Below are 24,245 nucleotides of genomic sequence, written 5' to 3'. Positions count from 1 at the left end.
CTGACTACCAATCCACCAGGATGAATGGGACAATAACAGTGTGCAATGCCTGATATTTACGCTGTTAATAGCCCACAGAGAGGCTACTACTGTGTGATGTCTAACGAACTGTGAATCCACGCCCTGGAACTTGTTCCCGTTTCTGTACCTTTCAGACCTCACTGGATTCTCAGACTTTACACCATAATGTACAGAATGCCAGGGGGAACAGTGAACATGAGAGGAGGATTGTCTGCTCTGTGTCTCCTGCTAAATAAATCCCTCTTTGATACTACTCTGGAACATTACATATAAGTACCATCACTCTAAGAATTCTTTTATGAGTATTTCCTGGCAATACAGAGCTGTAATTTTAAATGACAACTGAAACAAACTGGCAGAAATTGATGTAAACAAAAATGTTTTCCTATTTCAGTTTGGGGATCCCAAGAAATCTGAATAATTTACAAGTGTCATTTACACTGTTAAACACATTTTCAATTTTAAAATCTTAGCTCCAAATGACAGCAAGCAATGACAGAATACTAGGAAATACAGAAACTCACAAAGGACCATTCTAAGAGTAAAACCACTTGACACAGAGCAAAGGATTTGCTGCACACCCAAAATCACAACCTGATTTCAAAGGAAGCATGCATAAGACTCCAGTTAGATCACACAAATCAGTGTAAGAGATGATCTAGCCCACAGTGGTCTCCCGCAGCACTGATAACAGAGCAGAACCCCAATGTAACTAGTGAGGGAGTAGCCAAGGTTAGAGGCCTAAATGCAATTCCTTTTGTTTCCTCACAGGAGGTAAAATTAACAATAGCTTTTTATTAACAGGGCATTTATTTAAAATAGATACAATTAAATTATGCTAGAGAAACTCACAGGACCCTTAAATAACACTTGAACCTGACCAGGCTGAGCACTGCATGAACACACGAGACCAGCCCCAAAGGGCCACAAAGTAGGTACCAGTGGGCAAAAAGTAGTACCGAGAAATCTTATTTCTGTATTCCAACAGGGCAAACACCTCTGTGGCACTGTTATAAGAATGACAAATTAGGCCATGCAAATATTAGAGAATAATATACAGAACAGTTTAACAGAACTTAAATAAGAAGTATGTACCAGGAGCAGGTGATGGATGTCTAATTTTTCCTGCTCCCCCTCAATGACTTATGAAAGTTCACAAGTCTTGCAGTTGATACTCTAACGCCTAATACTTTATACCTGTTTCACTTCATGACATGCACATTCTCTATTTAAAAGTCTAATGAAGTTTACAGTATTTCACCAGTGTCATTTCAATGCACTGTTCCCCTGAGTTTGAAGATTACTTTTTGAAATACTTCACTGCAAATGTAAAGCCTATGCCTCTCAAGGAAGAGCCTAGCAACCATGATTCACATGTTCCTCTTTCGAAGCTGGGCTCATTTAACTCTCTCCATCTGGGAATATTTTTCAAGGTCAAACTAAAAATTTAAATCGAAACCTCAAACTTTCCATGTATTTTTCCACAAATTCAGCGTTTATATGGTATCAACATGCAGATACTATCGTAAGAGCTGCTAGTCACATTAATTCTAAACCATTTACCTTCATAATAAGAAACCTCTGAACATTGTGACACCCAGAATTCACTTCTCCTTTCAAATGTAACTTTGTTTTTAAAAAGGTAACTTTAAATGATGTATTGCTGGACTTTTTACCAAGACTAGAACAAGCCCATGCCATACACAATTCTGAGATAACTGCATTACTTGTTGAGCCTGTAATAAGGAAAATGCTTCTTATTTGGAAGAGGTCAATAGAGCATAATTTTCTAACAAAAAAAATGAAAAACAATAATGGACAATCTGGCACATTGCACATGGAGCTCAGCATGTCTAATCTGAAAAACTTTCTAACAGTGAGCTGCCATCTCCTCTTCTCTGAAACACATCATGGAAACACATAAGTGATTGAGTAATTTCTTAGTATTTCCAGCATTCTCTTTCAGGGCAGCTACACTACAGAAATTCATACTTGTGGTCATTAAAACTAACCATGTACTCTCAATCTCACAATTCTATTACTTAACATCACACAGAACAGAACACACAAAACAGCCTAAAACCTCCTCAGTTAGAAAAAAGGTCAGCAGTTTGCATTTATTTAGCCACTAGTTTCAGTGACTATCACAGCTGTATATTTCTTTCGGATTTTTTTTTTTTTAACCCCCACGATATATCAGATTTCCTACAAACCTTGTTGCCCCTTTTCAGACAGGGACCATTGCACAGTCCATTTATCCTATTATCTAATAAGACAGCATCCCTTCTAGAAATGAAATATCACCAAAACCAGTGAGGTGAAGATCTTCTCCAGCACAGCAATCACTAGAAGAAGAGGGTAGAATGAACCCTAATCCTGGCTGCGTGCAGAGACCAGAACACAAGTTTCTTATTTTCCAGAAGTCTGTTTACTGCAACTGAAAAAAGGAGGAGAGTGAAAACTGAATCAAAAGAAGAGAAAGCAAAACTACCAAGGGTAGAAGTGAAAGGGCAAAGAACAAACTGTCAGAGTTACGGCAAAAGAACAGAAGACTTGATCAAAATGCGACATGAATATGTAAAAGCTCAGCAGAAATATTTTTCATGGCAAAACACTGCTAATGTTCATTCTTCCCTATCCATTCACAGCATAAACATCTGCTTGTTATTTTTTGAAGTCTCAGCCTGATTTATCACAAAAATGTATGTACTGCTCACCATTCAGTCCAATTTGACAATGGACGTTGTATGCTGATACCTGATGTGAACAGTAAAAGGCTTTGGCTACAAAGATCCCCACAGCACAGCACAACACGCCTTCAGCACAACACCAGCCTGGTTATACTCCCAGAATATTTTTAATCACTATAATTAATATTAGACGCATTAAAACCACGATGCCCTAAACTATTACATTTACACTCCCAGCAGATATATATAACCCTTTATTATCTTTAACTGACCCCAAACACAGAATGTACCTTTCTTTTTACAAGAGCCTGATCCAAATCTACCTTAAGTACATGTACCAACCTTTATCAATTCACTAGCTTTTCCATTAAGACATCAGGAAACTGTTTCAGAGGTACTATAAAAGGAAATTGTAAATAGATTCCATTATTTTGGAATGTTGCCAAAATCTGGATTGTTTGAACTATTTACTTCATGAACCAAGCAAGATCAAATAATGTCCACCAACAGCTATCTTGAATACATTTGCTCTGTACTAGCTGTGTTTTCTCTTCTCATTAGAAGAGAATCAGTCTTGATCATACTAAGGTAAAAAATATGCAAGTACACCTTGTTTTAACTTGACTTAACTGGTAGATCTCTTTCTCTACAGGCATGCTTTTAACAGAACTATTATTTAAGATAGCACAACTCTTCACTAACATCTGAAATTTTTTTGAAAACAGGAGGAAAAAAGCCACAGCTGTAGTAACTTAAAAGTAGTTGACATCTTGAAGGAAAAGAAATTTTGTGACAATTCCCATTATCTGTTTGTAATACGTGTCCCAGGTAATGTCAGATCCTGAAAAAGTAATAAAAATATTTCTGTTGTTTTACCTTTTATGGCTGTGGAGAACATGAATGTCATTTAGTGCCCGAAAGCACACAAAGCCTTACAAATTACTATTTTTAAGTGCTTGTGATCTGGGGGAGATGCACGGGGAGGGAGAAGGAAGGCGACTAACCAGCAGCGAGGACCGCAAACAGGTCGTACCAAACCCGGGCAGATTTTACACAGGAAGCTCAGCTCTGTCACCACCAAACTAATGACTTACAGTTGGCCCAAAAGAGCTAAAGTTCTGCCAAGAAATCTGCACAGTGGGTCAGTCCTGCTGAATCTATTGCCAACTTTAGTAGTCAATAACAAGTGATCTTCGGGCACAAGGAGAATCTTAGCTGCAAACTGAGGCGGCTACAAACAGCACTGCGAGGTATCTTAACTAACCTGGTTATCTTAAGTAAAGCTCCCACCTCTTCTAAGTGACATAGGCCCTTATTTTAACTGATATGAATGTTTTCTTAAAAAATCCAAATGATCCAAGTTAGCATCTCAAAACTTACCTTTCATGCACAAATACTTCGCTTTCTGCGACTAAAATACTATTTTTTAAACAACATATTTCCAAAGTATTTTCCAGAAACACTCAAGTGCTTATCACTCGTGAACACATGTGGTTTTGTGTACTTATCAATGCTGAAGTGAAATTAAACTACTGGCAATTTTTTTTCACTGTGTACTAAGCAAGACAATAATAAAAGAATATTCCTAAACAGATACTGTGAACAAAATAACTAAACCATGCAGTATTCAGAGTGCTCTGGTTTACACAAATTTTAAAACAAAATAAGAGATTCTAGCAAAACATGCACAGTTCGGGGTTTTCTGCAAAATTTCCAATAATGAACACTTAAGTATTAATAGAACACAAGTATTTTATGAACCATATGCGCAGGCATGACAAATTTGTGCCTGCAGAGAACATGTGCATAATCAAACAAACCAAACATAAAATGATCAAATTTGCACACAGAAACACTGTTTTAAAAAATCTGTTTTAAAAAGGTGCTCATGTTGCCTCGGATGCAAAAAAGCCTTTTAATACAAAATAAAAGAAAACAAGTGGACATTCATTCCCATACCTGAGCTGCTTCATTTTGGGGAGCACCGCTGAAGCATTTTCTGCAAAGTTATCTATTTCTTTCCTTGCCAACTCCATTCTCTACATTAAGTAACTTACATTTTTTGTACACACAGCTTTGGAAGCCCAGCTGTTCAAGGAGACATTTGAAAGGCACAGCTCTCCTTTGGCTCTGAACTTTGTTTCACTGTGCAGCTGCTGATTGATCAGGTGAAGGAAGGAACAGCTGAAAACTTGATTAAATGTTTTTACTGCATTTTCCACTTTGGCAAATATTGCAGTTACCCAGCATTTTATTGAAGTCCTAAGAATACTCAAACCTCAAAGTTTTGGCTCAGAGAAATGACTTTCACTTCAAGACTAAAAAACCCCACAATCTGGTTTAACTGGGCACAGGAGCTGCATTAAGAGATTCGATCACTGTCATAAATCTCTACTAGTGTTAGAACATTTAATCTCTAAAAGTGGAGTCCTCTCTGTCAGGTCTCCTTTCAAAACTCACAACAATCTGTATTTCCAAAGCTACAGCTCTGTAGATTTTGCTTTGCTTTCCCCAAATTCAAGGCAGAACCTTACCTGGTGAAAGGGTAAAGGATGACCTACCTCTTTGCTGTGGGTTCAGTTGTGCTGCATTCCCAAAACCCCATTCCCTGCATCATTCCCTGGAGTTACACCTCCAGCAAAAAGCTTTGCCATATGTTGCAGGCAGTAACACTGCTCTGTGCATACCCAAGCTGCAAATCCAAACAGCAATCCTTGTGCAAGGCTACGAGCACAGCAATTCTCCTGGAGCCTTTCCTCCCTCTCCATGAGGATGCAGAATGAAACACTGACAGTCTCCTGTTCTCTAAAATTTAACAGTTCTGGGAAGTGTCTATATCATATCCAAGGATAAAAACTGAGCAGCAGATACCAAAGAGAAGTGTGTCATGCACACGTGCACCTGCAAGCCTAGTGTGCAGCTGGGAGTTCTAATTTTAGGCTCCCAAGATTTGAATGTTCCTGTAATTATATATATAAAACATATTAAAGCAGACATCTAAGTATTTAGTTAAATTCTTTGTATATGAATTCATCTACACACATTTTTTTTGAAAATCTAACATAAAACACATGTCAAATTGTTCAGTCAAACTATTAGATAGGTTTTCTAAGTTTATTATAAGAATAATCCATAATTTCAGTGAGCAAGCTTACAGAAGATTGTCAATAGAAAGACATGAGTAAATTTCTCAATGAAACACAAGTAGCATATTTTAATCTGCTGAAAAGCTTTTTAAGTCTCCCCCCACACATCGTATCCTGTTACATGAAGTTTTCATCAGCAATTTGAATGAAGTCAGTCATCTGCAAAGCTATTCCCATTTACTGTCTAGTTTCTGGACCTAAAGATATTTTAAATTTCTCCAACCAATTTATATAATATTATGCAAATGCTGAACATACAATTTTTCATGTAAGAAATCTTCTTTCAACGTCATGCATTATTTTTAGGTGACATGATCTCATCATGCCACTGTTGTATTTTGGGAAGGCCAACAAATTATTATTTATATGTCAAAAAAAAAAATCCAATCCTAAAATACCTTTAAGGAACCTTTAAAGATGAGTTATGAAACTATGACACAGAAATTAAACTGAATTCAGGGAATGAAAAACCTTGAATTTGCACAGTAAAATTAAAATCTGGACTAAGCTAATATGAAAGTGTACACAGAAACACTTCAGTTATCATGCAGAAAACCAGGGTCTATTGTGAGGGGGGAAAAAATGTTCTGGATAAGCCACTAGTTAAACACAGCTTCAATTAAATTGAAATAAATCATCCATAGAATAGTCTAAAATGTATCTTAAGTCATATAGCCTGAAGCACACCACAATTATGAATTGTTTTAACATCAACAGGCTTGGCACTTTTCTCCTCTTACACAAGCAGCACTCCGTGTACTCTGCAGCAGCTGTACTTCTGGAGTAGGAAAAAGGAAGTTTGTTTTATTTAAACCTAAACTCACGGTTTACTCAAAACGTCTCATCGCAGCTGAGGCATTTTGATATGTCGTGAGTGCAAATGGTGAACGTGCTCCGGGCTTCTCAGCCTCTCCCATCTCCTATCCTGACATGTTTTGGAGGGGAAAAAGAATTGGCAGGTGTGGTTTTTGCTACTTTCCCTGTGCCACTGTCCATATCCAGCCATAGGACTGGGTGCTGGCTGTGACTCAGCGCTCAGTGACTGAGGGAGTAGAGCAGTAAAGAAATTCACAGACAGATTTACACTTTTTTTTTTTTTTTTTCCACTGGGAAGTGGAGGAATACAATGTACCCATGACTACATCTTTTGTGGTATGAGAACACAACAAAATTTTGTAATAATAAAACACATCATGTTCCCTGCTACCTAAGACACGCACAGCGCTCATCCTTCAACCTCTCCCCTCCTCTTCCCTGCTGACTGCAGCCCCAACTCCTGTGTGACAGCAGCGTGCTCTTTAATGCAAAGACAGTGCATCTTGGCACAAAAAATGCTCTGGTCACATCTGACATCGTGCACCTGATACCTGAGGGAGCAAATCAGCATATTCAAAAAATAAAAAAATTAAAAAAGGGAAATAAAACAGAGGACCTGTCAACTGAATTGTATATCAATATTTTCTTTTATTAGGCAACCCAACTACCTAAAACCACCCCACCCCTGCCACTCCCATTCTCCATGCACTGGAACATCCACCTCAAAAATAAGACTGTTTCAATCATGCCTAATATAGCTATAACGAAACTGATGCCTCTTGATTTTCACATACCAACTTATACTTCTGCACCCCTCTCAATTTGGCAGGCCCTATTAGTTTTTCCATTAAAATTTATTTCCTTTGCTTTACAGATTTACTGGGAGTTGATTTGATACAATAAAAAAAACCTATACAAGTTGCACAGCAACAGGCATATAAATGTACTATAGCAAAAAAAAGCCCAACAGTACTGTGATCTTTAATAAGATTAAAAGACAAAGTGGAAAATAAAACGTTTTTGTTGTTACAGTGCAGTAAAAGAGCTAACTCACTTCTTATGAATTTGAATACATGTGTAGTTACACAAAGTATTTTGAACTTGGCTATTGTATACCTTTAGACAATAAAATATTACAATTTCAATTATCTAGCTGAGGAACTGGTAAACTTGAAGTCTTTATGTCTCACAATTGATATATTCCAGCACATACAGAGCTACAGTCATCAGGAATTTCCTGCCAAGAGGGAATCCACCTGTTCAGAAGGGTTAGGCTTTAAACTAGTGCTAGCTGTCCTCTGACACACAGTTATAGTAAGAAAATAGGTAAGCACTGAAGGAAATCAGGCTACTTATTCACAATATAACATCAGTAACTTCACTGCTGGCTGTTTGTGATACAACACAAACCCAGTTCAGCCTAAAAACTATTCATGGAAGTTAAATTTTTTTTGTTATGGAATTTTGAATTCTTCTAAAGAAGAAATTTAAGTTTTGCCTTGGCACATCACCTCCCCTTTAGAATAAGCCCATCGCTATCCTTATTCCAAGATGCATTTCCTCACTGTTAGGAATGATTCTCCTTACTTTAGGAGCCTGCCAGGATTCCATCTCCAAACATTACACAAAGAATACACAATATGTATACAGAATAAAGTCTTTGAAAACACTGGGTGAACAAATCCGCACCAGGTATTATTCTTCTATATCTGGCACTAGTTCCCCACTACTGAAATCACCCATTTCACTCGTAAATAGAAACAGGTTGGGAAGGACTGCAACCTTCAATATTTTTAAATTAAGATGTATTAACAAATGAAGCATCACTTAGATCATATCATACATGCAGAAGCTCTGAAAGGACTGACATATTTTAAAACAGTTTTTCTGCTCTTTCATGGTTTGGGCCTCTAACATAACCTAAACACCAGCCCACTTGTGATGTACACAGAAGGTAACACCTTCAGCAAAACAAAAGGAAAAGACAGAAGAATTTGCTCTGGCTACTTTATGTTCTGATTAGGCTGGTTTGGTCTAACTCACATTTTTCACAGATACTTCCTAAGACTGCTTTGCTCCTCTGGTCTCTCAGCAGATAACAGCACTCGTGACACTTAGGGAGAAAAGGTATTGGATATGTACGAATGGACCTAAACATACAGTGGGAGGTGAAAAAAAGGCCAGCTAGGGAGCAAAATGCTCTTGGGAAAAAAGTACTGAAATGGACACCAGCCTTAATTTTCAGACATCTTGTGTCAAAAAAGGACATAAAAACTTAAATAAATGTGATTATTTAAGCAGCAAGACAAAGTCATCCTTATGCAGATACAAGATTAGACATACTCAGAGCACAGTTGTGTGCAATGAGACACAGGCAAGTGGTGTCCTGCACCCCTGAGAACCCCACAGACCTCAAGTGGTGGTCCTGATGCATCGTGGTACAAGAGGAGGCTTGTCTGCAAAGGACACGTCAGGGAAGACATGGAGTCAGTTTTAAGGAACAGCCACAGCAAAGAACACGGAGTTGGTATTTTAAAAAGGCATGGAAAAGGACATTTCAGAGCAGCAGTTAACTGTCCCTGGATGATTCAGGATGACAACAGTAAGTAAGATTAAATAGGTAACAGGAATTTGAAAGGTAAACAGGATCCTTTGATATTATAATAAATTTGTGGAGTTTACCATCCCCCAGTACACCGAAAACAAATAACACATCCACCTTCCTAAAGCAGCCAAAAGATAACTACTGCAAACATATCTAGGATAACAAAACCACGGTTAACAACAGCAGCAGATCCTTTGCCAGACACAGCACTTGCACGCACACGAATTTTAGGACCTAGGCTGGGATCTTCGGCTCGAACCCGCTCGGAGACTATGGCAATCTCTTAGTGGTGCCTATCCAGGGTAGGCAGGAAGCCAAAGCCACTGCTGCCAAACTTGTTGAGCCAGTCTTCCCAGTGCTGGCCCACAATGCACCGCTTTGTGTTTGGAAATTGCTCAAAAGCTTTTGCTTCCAGCAACAGTGTGGAGCACTTGGGGAAAGATGCCAAAGGAGTCCAAGAAAGGGTATGGCCGGGCCACCATAACAGTAGGGACAGCCCAAACGCTCCTGTCAGTCGGCGACATCACCCTGAATCCCTGTGATGACACCAGGCTTCCTGTGAGACCTCGGTCACAACTCGACTCACATGAGTGAAGGAAAACTCCTGGGATGATTAAATTATAAATAAAACTGATGATGCTGAACCTTACCATCATGCCTCCCCATTCTACAACAAAGAGCACCATCTATCCAGGCTGCGATTTTGACCCTTTCCTGGGACAGGGGCCTTTCTTCACATTGTTGTGGTTATCCACAGCAATTCTGTATGGCGTCAGCAGGAGGACAGAGAATTGCAGTGTTGCACAGAGAACCCCTTTTGCATCCCAAGCAGTTGTAAACAAGCCTCAGATGAGACACGTTGACAGTGCACCGAAGATTTTACTCCTGTGCTCTACCTACTCTGCGGATAAAAATAGTATTCTTATCTCCAAGGCTATCAAGCTAGCACTTCAGATCATTAAATTCAGGCCACAAAAACAACTGAAGATACTTGCAAGTTTAATTCCAGCAAATGTCACAGTGGTCTGTGCCCCTGCATTTCAGGGCACAAGCTGAGAATCAGGCAGAACCAAAAGGAAATTTCCTAAACAAGGACCGATGCATTTCGGAGTTCTCCAAACACCCCATGGAAACAGTGATGTTGAAACAGCCGGGCACAGCAGAGTCAGCTGGATGTTAAAGCAGGTTCTAGAGAAGAAATATCAGACAAGAAGAGGGCTCTGGCCAGCCTAGATACAAAACATAATCAAACCATATCAGGTGCGGTTCAGACACTGATATTTCCCCCAGAATCTCATAACACAACCAGTAGTAGAAGTTTTCCTTCAATCACTGAGCCACAAAAACCCCACAGAATTTAGGACAAAAATTTGTAATCTATTATATAAGTACATGTTACACTGACTTTGGTAGGCAATGCAGATATATTGAATTTGGTTCAAAATTTGTCCTCTATAAATTACAAACTACAGTGTGGAACAGAAGCTTCCTAACAACCAGGATTTCTAGACAGATGATTTGGGTAACACAACTTTCACAGAAATGAAAAACAAAATTGCTTTTCAGAATTCATCTTTAACTACTTTTATGAAGTAAATGCTGCCTAAATCAGGAAATTAATTTAGGCTTTTCCTCTCAAATACTTCCATCTAGTACCAGCAAGAGCAGGACGACTGCCATCTCTGTGAGCAGAGCAGAACAGACCCATTCAAACACAGATTCTCTGTTTTAAAAAACAAATTATCTGAACATCCTGAACCTCAAAATTATATTCCTCACAAACCAAAGCCCAGTAAAGCTTTCTTTCTAGCTGTCAAAGGCAAGTAAAACACTCCTTTAATACATTTCTAGAGTCATTCTAACTGAACAGGAACAAAACAGATGATTTTAACATTTATTGGGAAAAGTGGGAAAATTCATGGGAAGGTTTATTATTTTGAAAATAATTGCTTTCCAAGTTATTTTACATGGCTGTCTCAATAATCCAACACCCACACTGTCTGACTATTGGGAACACTTTCTGTTCCTTTGACATATCTATCAAAAATACAGCCAGTTATCCCAAATCTTCGCAGCGCTGGATATTCCACGACTATGGATTTGTTCTGAAGCAATAAAAAGAATATTTGGTATGGCACACATTTATGTATACTGTATAAGTGATGCCTCTTTCTCTTTTTGGCATAATTTGCAATAGCACTCCAAGAAGAGATAAATGATGCTGTAACCCTTCTTCAGCAGAGTAACCCGAATTCAAATGATATTTTCTCCAGCTTACAGAGTTACTGGGAAGCATCTCAGCAAAGTTACAGAAACTTCTGATTTCTATTACTTGGCTTCCTGGCATAACTAATTACTAAAAATAACTTTTAAAAAATATTTATACATTAAATTATATAAACTAGTTCTTACTTGCTGTTTAGTTTTCACAATATGCCCCTTATAACTGATCCTGATTCACACTGCAGTTATTCACTGATACAACATCTCTAACACTCAAAGACAACCAAGATACAAGATCTACTATGCTATACAATCTTGTAGGTAGACATGTAAAAATCAGACTGGATTCACTCTGGAAAGATACACAATCAAACACGGTCAAATGGATTTGAGGATTTGAGGACCAAATACGTGATGGAAAATTATATTCTTTAAGTAGCCATCACTGTGTTTTGGAAACAACTTTACAGTTAGAATACAACTGTTATTTCACAGAGACAGAGGAGCTGCTTAATCCAGCATTACTAGAAGCAAAAGAAGAAAAAAAAACAAACCAAAAGTGCAGAACCACACCCTAGGTGTAAACTGATACAGATTTTCTTCTGTATTTTTGCCTGAAACAATAGCCAGAGGGTGTAATTTAGGCTATATACACCTTGACAAAGCCATGGCTATAATATCTAGGGACTGACAATTAAATGTTTGCATAGTGAAGTACTTCTCTGCTGTCTGTCTGATCGTGAGGTTGTAGTGAACGTGGCCGTCTCCTCTCTCACCACTGAGCACCATAACCTGCTCCTGTGTCCTCCCTCCAGTCACAAGTAAAACCCTTGCTGACTTCAGTGGCCCACACCACCACCTCATATCCCCATGTAATACTTAATAAACCAATTTCCCTACTGACAATATCTACTACACCATTTATGCAGACAGTGAAAAAAACTGTAGACAGAAAACTAAGTTTACGAAGGGTAAAATACAATGGAATTTGATGTTAATGGAAAACAAACATCCAATTTACTCTGTATTCACCTCATGACTTGATTTTCAAATTTAATTCATTAAAACTTCTACACTTCATATTAATGCAAGCATCTACAGGACTTCCAGGCATGAAAGCGTCCAACCAACTTTCTTGCAGATAAAACCATGAGAGCTCTAGACTTCAGACCCAGAGCACACAACATGGGCTTACAATCTCAAAACTGGTCCCTATTGGATTTTAACCCTTCAGCTCCTTTGTATACTCTTTTTTTAGTGCCAGTTGAGAACACTGCATTTTCTGTGGCACCACAGTCGATGGAAGATTCAAGTCCTGCTTAGCAACAGAAGAGCAGATCGAGAACACTGTGTTAAGTTTTCTGCCTGTTATAATTCCCCCAGAAGAGAAGGGAGGCATAACCAATTATCTCTTTCACCTTGTATTATCAATGAAGTTTGCCTATGGGCTATGCCAAAGCTAATGTAAGTGGAAATCAGGGTGGGGGTGAGTTGGTAAATAAACAATCTTTCTCATGGGAAAACAGGCTACCACAAATCAGCTTATTCCACAAGGGCTGATGAGCAGCATTTACACACAAGTTAACTGAGCATCTGAGTATTCCTAATCTACCTGAGCCAATAACCCAGGATATTTACCATCATGGTGACCACTTCCAAAGGTAGCAATCACGACTCCAAGCAATGTGGGAGCAGCTGTGTGTGCAGTTTACTTTGATGAAGTCACATCCTGTCATACCCTGTAGGATCTGTGATTACCACGAGTATCTGACTTGCCATGACAATCAGTCCAAGAGCCACGGCACCACCAGTCCTGGCTCACAGCTGCACAGGCAGGGACAGCTTCTGACTGTGCAAAGCTTTCTAGCAATGGGAGCGCAGATTACAATAAATTCATTGCTTTCCATGACAACTGCTTTTACAGTCATGCTATTCTGCTCCATTATACTTTGAATTCCTTTTGTCAGATTTTAACACTTGCTGCTGAAAAACTTGAAGTGCAATACAAAGCTCTATTCACCTCTGTGCTGTCACCTACCCTGTAAGAATGTCTAGGAAATAATGTTGAGTATCATACATATGGAGAACTTTCACAGCAGTGGTGATTTCATTCACTACACAAGAAGAGAAACAATTTTTAAGCATCTTAGATATTATTTAGACTACCTAATTACAAGTCAAATATTATAAGGGTTTGTGAAAGATACGATCTTTTCTATCTTGTAAGCTATAAGAGATCACACCTATCCCCAGTCGACCTTCAGCAGTTACAGCCACAGTCTGGGCATAGCCAGGAGAGGTGTAAGAACTGGACAGATCTGCTTTTATAGTTCCACTGCAATGGAAGAAATAGCTTCTAAAATAGTTACCTTAGAGAGAGTAATCTGCATCCTCTTAACCCAATTTATTTAAAAGTATCCTTCACTAAGCCTTTTTGTCTTTCCTGCTCTACTTAGACCATAATGTTACCAACTCGTGTGAAAGTCATATTTCTACATATTTATTGCGTTGTTCTTCTTTTACTGAGCATCTGTTGTTAAATATAGCACAGAAACGATACAGAAAGCAATCTTTACCCAAGTATTATTGAGACATCACCTCTTCTGCACAGGGATAACCTAGCTAATCATACATACCACTTAAGAAGCATTAGATAACAGTGAATTCCCCACTGTTACTTATGCGTATAGACAACTATTTCAAAAGGTTCTTATTAAAAGAAAATATCCTGTCTGCTCACGTATTATGGATAGATCGAGGCAGTTTTGTGGTTGCAGTTCCAGTGACAGTCCCCAAGGCCTTGCAAATATCACACTAATACTACGGTAATATCTAAAACCTGCAAAGTATCTTTAAAGCATATGAGATGACACAGTTCTAACTTGCAGTCTAACATCACAATATTCTATTTATAACATATGACTCATCTCACCAGAAATAATTAAATATTGTAAACAGAACTTGGATTTAAGGAGAAAAAATAACAAGAAGAAAATGAGAGCCAGTAACTGCAAAGAATTTTGAAAGTAGCATCCTTTCAAATTGCATGTTTTTCAAGCAATCTCATAAAACCTCTGCAATTTTCTTAAACAGTTCAATGCAATTTTAAAGTCTCCTTGTAATTGTTTTACGATAACCAGCCCACAAATCCTTAAAACACATTGTGTAAATAGTCAATTAAAATGCAATGAAATGAAGAAGAGATTTATCTGATTACAGACTGTGAAGAGCTATGCAGAATGTCAAAAAAGAAGCATGGCACTTTGTACTGCTACCTTAAAATATTTATTTCAATCTATTAAAAATTCTCACAGTGTATTTGCAGGCAGTCAAGGACTATAGAGCCCTCTAAGCATCTCTGACATGATTTAACACAACAAAAATCAACTCAATTGAGTACTTTCCAAGGCTGAATAAAAACAAATTTAAATTTGAAATAAGATGCTGTCTCTTACTTGTATTTACAACTTAATATTGAAACAGAAGTTTCACCACTGCTTTAATTATTTATTGAACCTGCTACTGGGAAAATTCTAGACCTTGGGCTTCTAGTGAGCCTTTCTGGCCCAGTCCTGAATTTCACTGCTCAGCCCTGCCCAGCAAGGGCTCAAGAAGAACAAGGGTTCACTGCATAGCTCTTAGTACCATCACAGCTCTGGTAACTTCCATTAATAGCAATTAATATAATCAAATCTCAAAGCTTCTGCTGAATGCCCTAGAGGTTCATGGAGTCTTTTATTTTTATCCCCAGGACATATTAACTGTCAAAGACCAGAAGTTCAACTGTTACCAGGTGACACGATGCTGAACAGAATTTGCTCCCACCTGCTCTCCTGACTGACTGTACAGTCACAAAATCTTCTAGAGCATTTTCTGAAGGTGCCTACCAAAAACTGACAATCTGCATTCCCACAGAAAATTCAACACTTGCTTTATGAAGATGGAATAGTTTAAGAACTGTAAGACTGGAACCACACGACGTCACCGCACAGCCATCACCAGTTCTGATCTGTGATACTGCTGAGCACCAGTGACCAGCACCCAACTAACTCTGCCTCTGACAGAGTAACTGCCTCCTCTGCATCTCCCCTCGTCACCAGATCACCCCAAATAGCTCAGTTACACAGAGGGAGAGCAACCACAAACTTCCCTGGGGTTCTCAGAAGCACCAAGTACAAATAGAAAAAAATCACTGGCAGACTGTACGGATGCTCTAAGGGTGGCCAAGATGACATTTTAGCCGAGATTCAGCTATCTTGATGAATGACAATTGATCAAATTCTGCTCAAGACCCAAGTTACACATGTTCTGTCCTCCTATCCTTTGTTGTCAGTTAACTATAAGCCAAGGTGACAGTACTAGTGAAGTGCTTGAAACAGGCAGTACCAAAGGATTCACCTCTCAAAGGATGTAACACACAAAAATCAAACTAAACAGGGTCTCTGTGTGTGTAACCAAAAGAATGAGATGCTTAAGCTCTAGTAAAGACACCCCATGGTTTCAGCACGCACTGGATAAGCTATTAAAACCAAATAAAACTCAAACAATTTCAAATTGTCTAACCAAATCCCTCTTCTGCTCCCCATGCTTTTATTTTACCCTCTGAGATCCTATAGTTTCCTTTTTTATAATTTTTACAATTTTAGTTATTTAAGAATTATGAGTCAATATAAGAATATAAAACTCTTTAAATATAGACCTATAAGACTTAAAGGAATAACAGACTTTTACCCCAACCACTTCAAAAGGGTTGTACAGGTTAATCAGTAAAAGTGCAAGTAATGATGATGCACATGGGTTCTTTCTCTCTGTCTCTTCAAAACTGACTTGGGGGTGGGGGTGGTTTGGTTTGGTTTTTTGTTTTTTTTTCTTGGGTGTTTTTTTGTTTGTTTGGGTTTTTGTTTGTTGGTTGTCTGTTTTTTTTGTTTGGTTTTTTTTCAGTTTTTTTTTTCCTTTAAAACAGCACATATGATAACCAGAAATTTTTTGTGGGAAGAGTCAGATTCTTGGGGGCTGAGGGAAGGTTAGGCCCCCAGCCCCAATAAACAGCTTTAGGCCTCACTGTTTCTATGCAGAGCTTCTCTACTCTTCCACAGAGCAAAACGAGCCAAACTGTTGTCAAATTTTGTAAGAAGCAAAAGTTCACTCTGTTGAAGCCTGTCAAAGTTACCACGCATGAACTCTACACTTACACACACAGTTCTATTTAGAGATCCTCTTCACAACAACAATGGCTAGAAAAATTATTAAAAGCAAACCAAACTCAGCACAAGTTAGCCAGAATCTCCTGGAAAACTATTTCAAGCAGTGATTACACAGTTTGATACTAAGAATTCATCTTTTTCAAATCAAACACTTTCAAGATCTGCTGCATCTCCAAGATCAACTGAATGTATAAAAACATTTTGGCTGCATCCAGTTGCACATGCTCCCACTGTCACACAAACAAGTTTGAAAGATGCACTTCAGCAAAGTTACTTTTTAAAGTAAGGAAAATGCAGGAAGAGGACGAGATTTTTGCCTTGTTGTTTTAAAATGCATTTACAGATTATAACGCAACATGCTATCCTTGCTTCATCACAGCACAAGCTGTGTGGCAGGGGAATCACACCTCTAGCTGGTTCACAAGCACTAATTAATTAAGTGACTGGAGGAGCCAAAAGATTGTCAGGTCAATTACATATGAAAATAACTAATAAGCACAATTGATTCTAACATGCTCTTGTATCGATAGGATTGCTCAGCACTAGAAGATTTCACTGTACAAAATCAAAGTAAATTTTAAGGGTTACTTGAAAGAAAAATCTTCCCATGATGATGGAAATCCCTTCCTCATTTCCATCTTCCGGGGATTTTCTGTACCAAGAGCAAGCCAAGTCCACTGGGCCCACACCTTATTCCTGCAACTCTGATTTCTACATCAAAGCTCAGTGTGGACTGTTCCTGTCTCAAAAAGCAACGTGTAAGAAGCTATCCAGTGAGTTTCTCACTTTGATGAAGGTCTGTGAGGATCCCAGCAGGAATGATTGCATATTATGGATTAGCAGAACAGAAAGCTTATAAGAGCAGTGAAAAACAAACAGGGAAGTAAGAGACAAACATTGGGAGTTTGGGAAGCCCAAATTCAAATTCTAGTTCTTACTTTATATGAGCTTCATTATGAAAAGAAGGGTTGGATGTAGAAAAAAGTGTTTGAGACTATGAACTAATTTTAGTTTCCTGATCCCTGCGTGGAACTAGCATCACTGACAGGTATTAAGGACTCATCAGGCTTCACAACCAACAGCATGCTGAGAGAGGAGCTGCCTGATCAGCAAATAGGAAATGCCAGCGACAAAGGTGTGTCTGAAACCCTGCCTCTCTCCATTGCTTGCAAATGTTGCCCCGGAATTACACAGTTATGTCCTTTATTCCTTTAAAAGAATAACAGGCATCGCTCTTTTCCTTTAAAGTACAACAAAGGGAGAAGCTGGCAGTGTTAAGCCCCTTCTTTAATGCAGTGTTACAACAACAGGAACACTCACCCTTCATTCAGGAGACTGAGACTCCACTGCCTGTGAGGCTGAAATCTACCTCTCGCCACCAGGCAGGATGAGGCCATTCCCACCAGAGGATGCAGAGAAACAGCAAGCGGGAAAAGAAACAGCTACCACCCGTATCCCAGTGGGTACACAGGCCAGTGGGAGCCCGACAGTTGTTAAATAAAGAAAATGGTTCTTGGGTTTGAACCCAATTCTAATATGTGGGCTATGTAAAGTCATGTTCCTTCCTTCGCTCCCTCTCCAGGCCATGAATATTTAATTCTTTTATGCAAACTGGAAGAGTTGCAATGCAAGGTTAAATTAGCCTAAATAACCTTGAAATCCTTTTGTGAAGTTGGGCCTCTGAGTCAACTCCCAATCTGTAGAGAAGTCGCTTTCATAGACAAGGAGTTCTGTTGTTAGTTGTATTTAAAGCACCGTGTGCTACTGTGACAAAAATCTTGAGGTTAGAGTGGATTTAGCAAAGCTTATACTTTTGGTTCACCTTTCTGTGTTAAGAACCAAGGTTTAGACAGTCCAATAAATGTTTGTTCCTCAACTTTGAAGGCAAAATTCTTCCTGGGAAAAGGAATCAGTTACAGTATTTTCAAAGTTTTATTTGATAACACAATACATACATATGCTGGTATGTTTTGCTGCTCTCCTAGTTCCTTAAGTTAACTTAAACTTAATTAATATCACTGCAGCTTTATTTTGCAGTAGGCCGAGCTCCCTAGAGACCAGCTACAGGTATACACCATGTCAGTGCCTCATTCATGTGTCATAAAGCAACTCAAAGAAACAGACTTCTGGAAGCCTGACAGAGCTACGAAGTTTCACTTCTAACTCTCAAAGTGTTTTATGAACTTCTTTCAACTCATAACCCTACAAATCATTCACGTGGTTGGAGTCAGAGTGGAAAAGCTGTGTCTCAGTGATCAGCCTATCCAAAAACAGTTTCATGATCTCTCTCCAGAGGGGGGAAAAAATAAGATAGATTATTCTTTACCCCGTCAGCTAATGGTTAAAATCTGGAAACCTTAGATGCTTGCATTTTAGGAGGTAGAAATAAGAGCTAATATTTGGGAATCCTTATTAGTAAAATCTTTATTATGATAATGTGCATGCTTATTGTTTAAATGCTGTTTTAGCACTATCATATTGGAACCTGGCAATGAAGTGATAAAGTGATTTTTCACTTGGAGCGCCTAAGAACTTGGAGATACACTCGGAAGACAGCAAAATGACACAAGTGAACGTAAATGCCGCAGAATAGCTGCCTATTGCATCTTTCTTCCCAGTCAGTGACCAGTGACTCTGATCCTAGAAACTGATTCCTCCCAAATTTTAGCAACATAGGGAATTCTACAAAAAATAGCCATTTTGATTCAGTTTCAGTATGGATCACTGCCTCCCAATCTAACTAGCCTGTGCCACCTTGCTTTAGGTTTCATTTGCTCTTTGGAGCTCAAAAGTTGATAAGTGCTGAATCAGATCATCTCCTAAGGTCCCTGGCAAGTCCTGCCTCCTGTGATTGTAAACCATGTTTACAAACTCAGTCTTCCATTTCTAACAGCATCAAACAAATGACTCTGGTCTAACTGCTCTAGTGTTTAAAACAGCTGGGCCTCTTCTCCGGCACACATCTCAGACAGTCCAAGGGAACCAAGTATCAACAATATTAAGACAGTTTTAGAACCTTTCTCTGCTATAAAATAATTGCTAAACTAGAAAAACAAACACACAAAAATTAACATCACAAACCAGACTCATCCCTTCTTTTTTTCCCACTGCCTATTAGAAAGTAACCAGTAAACTACAGCTTTCATTCATCATCTGCTTACAACTCCAAGTTGTTACTCTCGCAACAAACTAGGCCTTAATGGGCTTTTGCTAATCACAGGTGAAAGGTCACTCTCATTTAGCAGTGCACCAAGCAATAAACATAACACATTGACATGACAGAAGAAGGGATTGATATTCAAATGCTGACATGGATTATAACCAGAATCAAAATATTTTAACTCAAGAGAAGATATTATCAGTGTTGGCCACACATATTCCTTAGAACTCCTTATAGGCCAAAAAAAAAATACAAGATCTATATGCAAACATAGTAAAGACAATAAGTAACCTATGAACTAACTTGTAGCTTTGAAATTATGTATTAATTTAATAAAAATGCTAATAACACCAGTAACTGACAGGTCACAGTCCCAAATCCAAAGCTATAGGATCAGAGTTTTCTTTCTCTTTTTCACGCAGGTCCATCCCGCAACTAGTTATGAGCAGGAAAACTTCTCTGTACGCTTTTCTTAAGAATGAATAGCACTCACCTTCTCGGCAAAGTCGCATTGCTTCTCGGTTTCTTCCATATTCCTTGAAACTTTCTTCTAATGCTGTTCCTGAAACCAAAAAAGCCACAAGACAAGATCTCAGCCCGTGCTGAAGTCGGAGGGGAGGGCTGTTGACCTGTAGCCCGTTCCCCCGTGGGCACACACCGGGCAGTAAACACGGGATGGCAGTGCCCGAGGTCTCCCGGCGCGGGGGAGCCGCTGTCAGCGCCGGGGATGCCTCACCTGCGGCGGGAGCTCCCCGGCCCCACGCCCCGGCTGAATCCAGGGCAGGAGGTGCCCTGCTCCGGGGACCGGATCCGACCTCCCCGCACCGTGTCCCGGATTACAGGAACTGGGGCAAGCGCTGCTCGCTCCGCGTCGCTCCCGAGCCCGGCCGGGGGCGCGCACCGGGCAACGAATGTCGGGGGGGGGGGGGAGGAACCGACCCAACCTCCCCGCCGGGCCCCGCACCCGCCGCGCCGTCCCGGGGGCCGCGCCCGGGGCACCCGCACCCCGCGGGGCGCGCTGGGGACGGGGCGGGGGGGGGTGAGGGGGGTGTTGGGGGGCGGCGCGGGCGGGCACTCACCGTCGTTCCCGTGAAGTTTAGCAGCATCGACCCAGTGGCTCCAGGGCTGCCCCAGCATCGCCTCGGGGCTGGGCAGGGACCTGCGCTCCCCGACGGCCGCCATTGCCGCTGCGGTGGCGGCGGGGCCGGCGCCGCTCCCGCCTCCTCCGCCTCCTCCCTCGCCGTGGCGGGGCCGCCGCTGCCGCTGCCTGGCGGGGCCGCCGCGCTGCTCCCTCCTGACGTCACCCGCGGCCCGCGCCGACATTCTTTCCGCTGCTACAATGTAACGAGAAAAGTCAGCGGCCGCTTAAGGTGGCGCCGCGCTCGCTTAAGGCGGCGGCGGCGCCGCTGTCACGGCGCGCCCCGCTCCGCTCTCTCCTTGCTCTCCCCCCGCCGGGAGCCTGCGGCCCTGCGGCGGCGCCGACTCACCTCTGCGGCGGCCCGGGGGGCAGCGCCCGGGTGCCCATTATTGTGCGGGGGAGCGCTGCCTTCCTCTTCACCGTGTAGGTGAGGCGCGCTTGGGCTTGCGCTAACAAAGCGGCGGGAGGGAGCCGGGGGGGTAGGGCTACGCCGCCCGCCAGGCGAGCCCCGGCTCCATGGGCCGCCTCGCTCCCTTGCGCACCGCGGCCCCGCGACCCTACAAAAACAACGGCCGCATCACAACCCCGCCTGGCACCCGCTGCCCCGGGAAGGGGGCGGACCCGGGAGCGACGCGGCGGGCGGGGCCGGGCCGGGCGCCCCGCCCCTGCCCGCCGGTCCACCTTAAACCCGGCGCCTCCTTAAAGGCAGCGGCGAGCAGGAAACTCGCTCCGGGCGGGCACGTCCCTCCCCCCCCCCCCCCCCCCCCCCCCCCCCCCCCCCCCCCCCCCCCCCCCCCCCCCCCCCCCCCCCCCCCCCCCCCCCCGCTCCCTCCCCTCCATTCCTTCCCTCCCTCCTTTCCAGCCTTTCCCTCCCTCTACTCCTCGCCCCGGGCAGTGGGGGGACACCGAGTGAGTTTCCTGCTCGCTGCTGCCCTCGTTATACCCGTAACCTGTCTCCCGGGGGGAGGGTCTTGTCATTGTTATTCCACATTTCTTCTTAAACAGCTTTTTTTTTTTTGCCTAAACTTTGGGATGACGTTGAGTGGTGTTATAAGCGAGGATTAAAGGATGATGTCGTGCCTGACGACTCATAGTAACAAAGTTTAAGGGTTGGAAAAGCCAAGTTGCTTGATTAAAAAAAATTTGAAAAAAAATAAAATGGGTTTGGAATTCATTTATTATAGGGTTTTCTCTCCACTCAAATGTTCAAGTACCAATGTAGAATTAAACTCTCACGTTGCAATCTGCAAAGATTTCTGGCCATGCTTGATGACACTGTTAGTAAAATACCCTTGATGAACAGCTAAAAACTGTAAATCTTATGAGCTGCCTCCTCTATAGGTACTCAGTCCATGTGTGAGCTCGAGAGCACGGGACTGGCACCATCAGTGGAACTGCTCATAGATCTCATATTTTGTATGGTATCTGCAAAACCAGACAGCAGAAATCAGAACTGTAAATAAATACACAGTCCTAGTCCTGCAAAGGTGTATAAACATGCAGGCTTAACTAATTTTCGTTTTCCATTTTCATTTAAAGTGTGGGACTATACAAGCTAGAGCTGTTTCTTTCCAAATTTATGCATATAAAAGATCTATAAATTCAAACTCATCACACCATAGTCATATGGGATGGGATAGGCTGTAATTATAAGAACAGTTTCAGTGTTCCACCCAACTGATAATTTATGTCACACTCTGAAAGTATCTCATAAAACTGCAGATCTAATACAGAACAGTCAGAGTGATTTTTCTCTCCTCTTGATCACTGCAAGTCTAACTTAACTCCTTAATAAAAGGCCAACACCATAAAAATTAGATAAAGAGAGCAACTGTGACTTCTGCTGCAGGCATTTGTAGGAGGATTAATTATCAAAGGCCATCAACTTCCCAAGATGGGCCCTGATCTTTCAGACAGTTACACCAGCTCCTTGCTGCACTGTAGCTTCCCAAAAATCTTCAACTTAGTCTGAACATGAGTAAAGGAGTTCACGGTACCAGAGTCTAAAGATAACTGATGAATGGAAGGCATTATTGTTTGATTAATTATCAATTAGCATACTTTATAATATAGAAAACTACTCAGAACTAAAGCTGAGAACATCACTGAAAGAAAAATGTCCATCAGGTGCTGAATCATTTCTGAACAGAACCTCAGCTTTTTTTGGGGGGTAGAAAAGCCAAATGGGAAAAAAATAATCTATGATTGATTTCTTCTAAGCTTAGTTCTTCAAGTGCTTCACAAATGGAGTCTAAGATAACATCCATAGCTGAATTCAGACTCCAGATATAGGATAAAGCAAGTTACAGACAGGTCTATATTCTGTGTCAAATATTTTCATTTCTATTACAAACTTCATTCATGCAGGTCCTTTGTCCTGGAGAAAGCCAGCAGAAAGCTGCCTCAGCTGCAGTTTGAAAAAGAATCCTTGATATGTCCAAGTGTCGATCAAATTCATAAAGGCTTTTTCTATTTTTTTTTTTTACAAAAACATAGAGCAAATATAGTGATGAGTGACCAAACAAAGCTACAGAACACCATCCCTTACCCTTTCACAGTGACAGAGTTGACCATGGCATACTAATTTTATGTTCACACATCACATGATTCTTTTCTTTAAACATTACCAATGTATGTATGTCAAATCATGCAAAAGCAAAATGGCTTAATTGGGCAAAATTACATCGATTAGCTAATTACTTTTACAAACCAATATATAACTTTTCAATTTCTGAAGTTGATACTCATCAAGTTACTCAGAAGTGTCTCTCGATTCCAAAGTGCCAGCCACACAGGTAAAGCACATGCCACTGTTATTTCATACAGCTTTGATTACCCTCTTTCTGGCTCTTCTCTGTTCTTTCAATCTGGTTGTTGCATATTTTTTCCCCTCCCTCATTCACAGCTTTTCTTTCTTTCCTATATATTCCCACTCAAGATCTAATTCTGCAGTCTGGGCCTCAGGCTGTCCTTTAGTAAACCTTCCGCTACTGAAATATTTCCCCACTGTGCCGTGAGTACATCAGTATTCCAGCAGAGGGAGGGAAGTGGCAGCAGAAGGACTGGTTCATCAGTTCAGTGCACAAGACCAATTAGTCAGAGAGCAGGAATAGGGGCAGATGAAAAACTGATTTTACAAGCACTAGAAGTGGCGAGAACTTTCTTTTCCCACAAGCTCACCAGGCTGAATATGTGTTTGGGTTCTTTCAAGCACACAAGTTCAATTTCCTTAAATTGTTTCC

At 40.9% G+C, this 24,245-nt stretch overlaps 1 protein-coding gene across 4 annotated transcripts in view; it reads right to left on the bottom strand.

Moving 5' to 3' along the window:
* The window catches only part of ATXN7 (ataxin 7), an 84,445-nt gene that overhangs the window by 35,269 nt on the left and 24,931 nt on the right, over window positions 1-24,245 (bottom strand). For 2 of the 4 annotated variants that reach the window (XM_027892411.1, XM_027892409.1), the window contains exons 3-5: window positions 21,353-21,560; window positions 20,945-21,199; window positions 20,359-20,427 (exon numbers count right to left, since the gene is read on the bottom strand). In XM_027892411.1, coding sequence (XP_027748212.1) covers window positions 20,359-20,427; window positions 20,945-21,188 — 313 coding nt within the window. In that variant the 5' untranslated portion in view covers window positions 21,189-21,199; window positions 21,353-21,560. Of the gene's footprint in view, window positions 1-20,358; window positions 20,428-20,601; window positions 20,750-20,944; window positions 21,200-21,352; window positions 21,561-24,245 lie in introns of those variants that run through there. The other 2 variants (XM_027892410.1, XM_027892412.1) reach the window with 2 other exon arrangements.

This window comes from Empidonax traillii, unplaced genomic scaffold (assembly GCF_003031625.1).
Source record: "Empidonax traillii isolate 1590-97213 ecotype Southwest subspecies unplaced genomic scaffold, ASM303162v1 scaffold351:size1117198, whole genome shotgun sequence".
In the NCBI taxonomy this organism is placed as follows: domain Eukaryota; kingdom Metazoa; phylum Chordata; class Aves; order Passeriformes; family Tyrannidae; genus Empidonax; species Empidonax traillii.
This window is presented reverse-complemented; position numbering and strand designations above follow the sequence as displayed.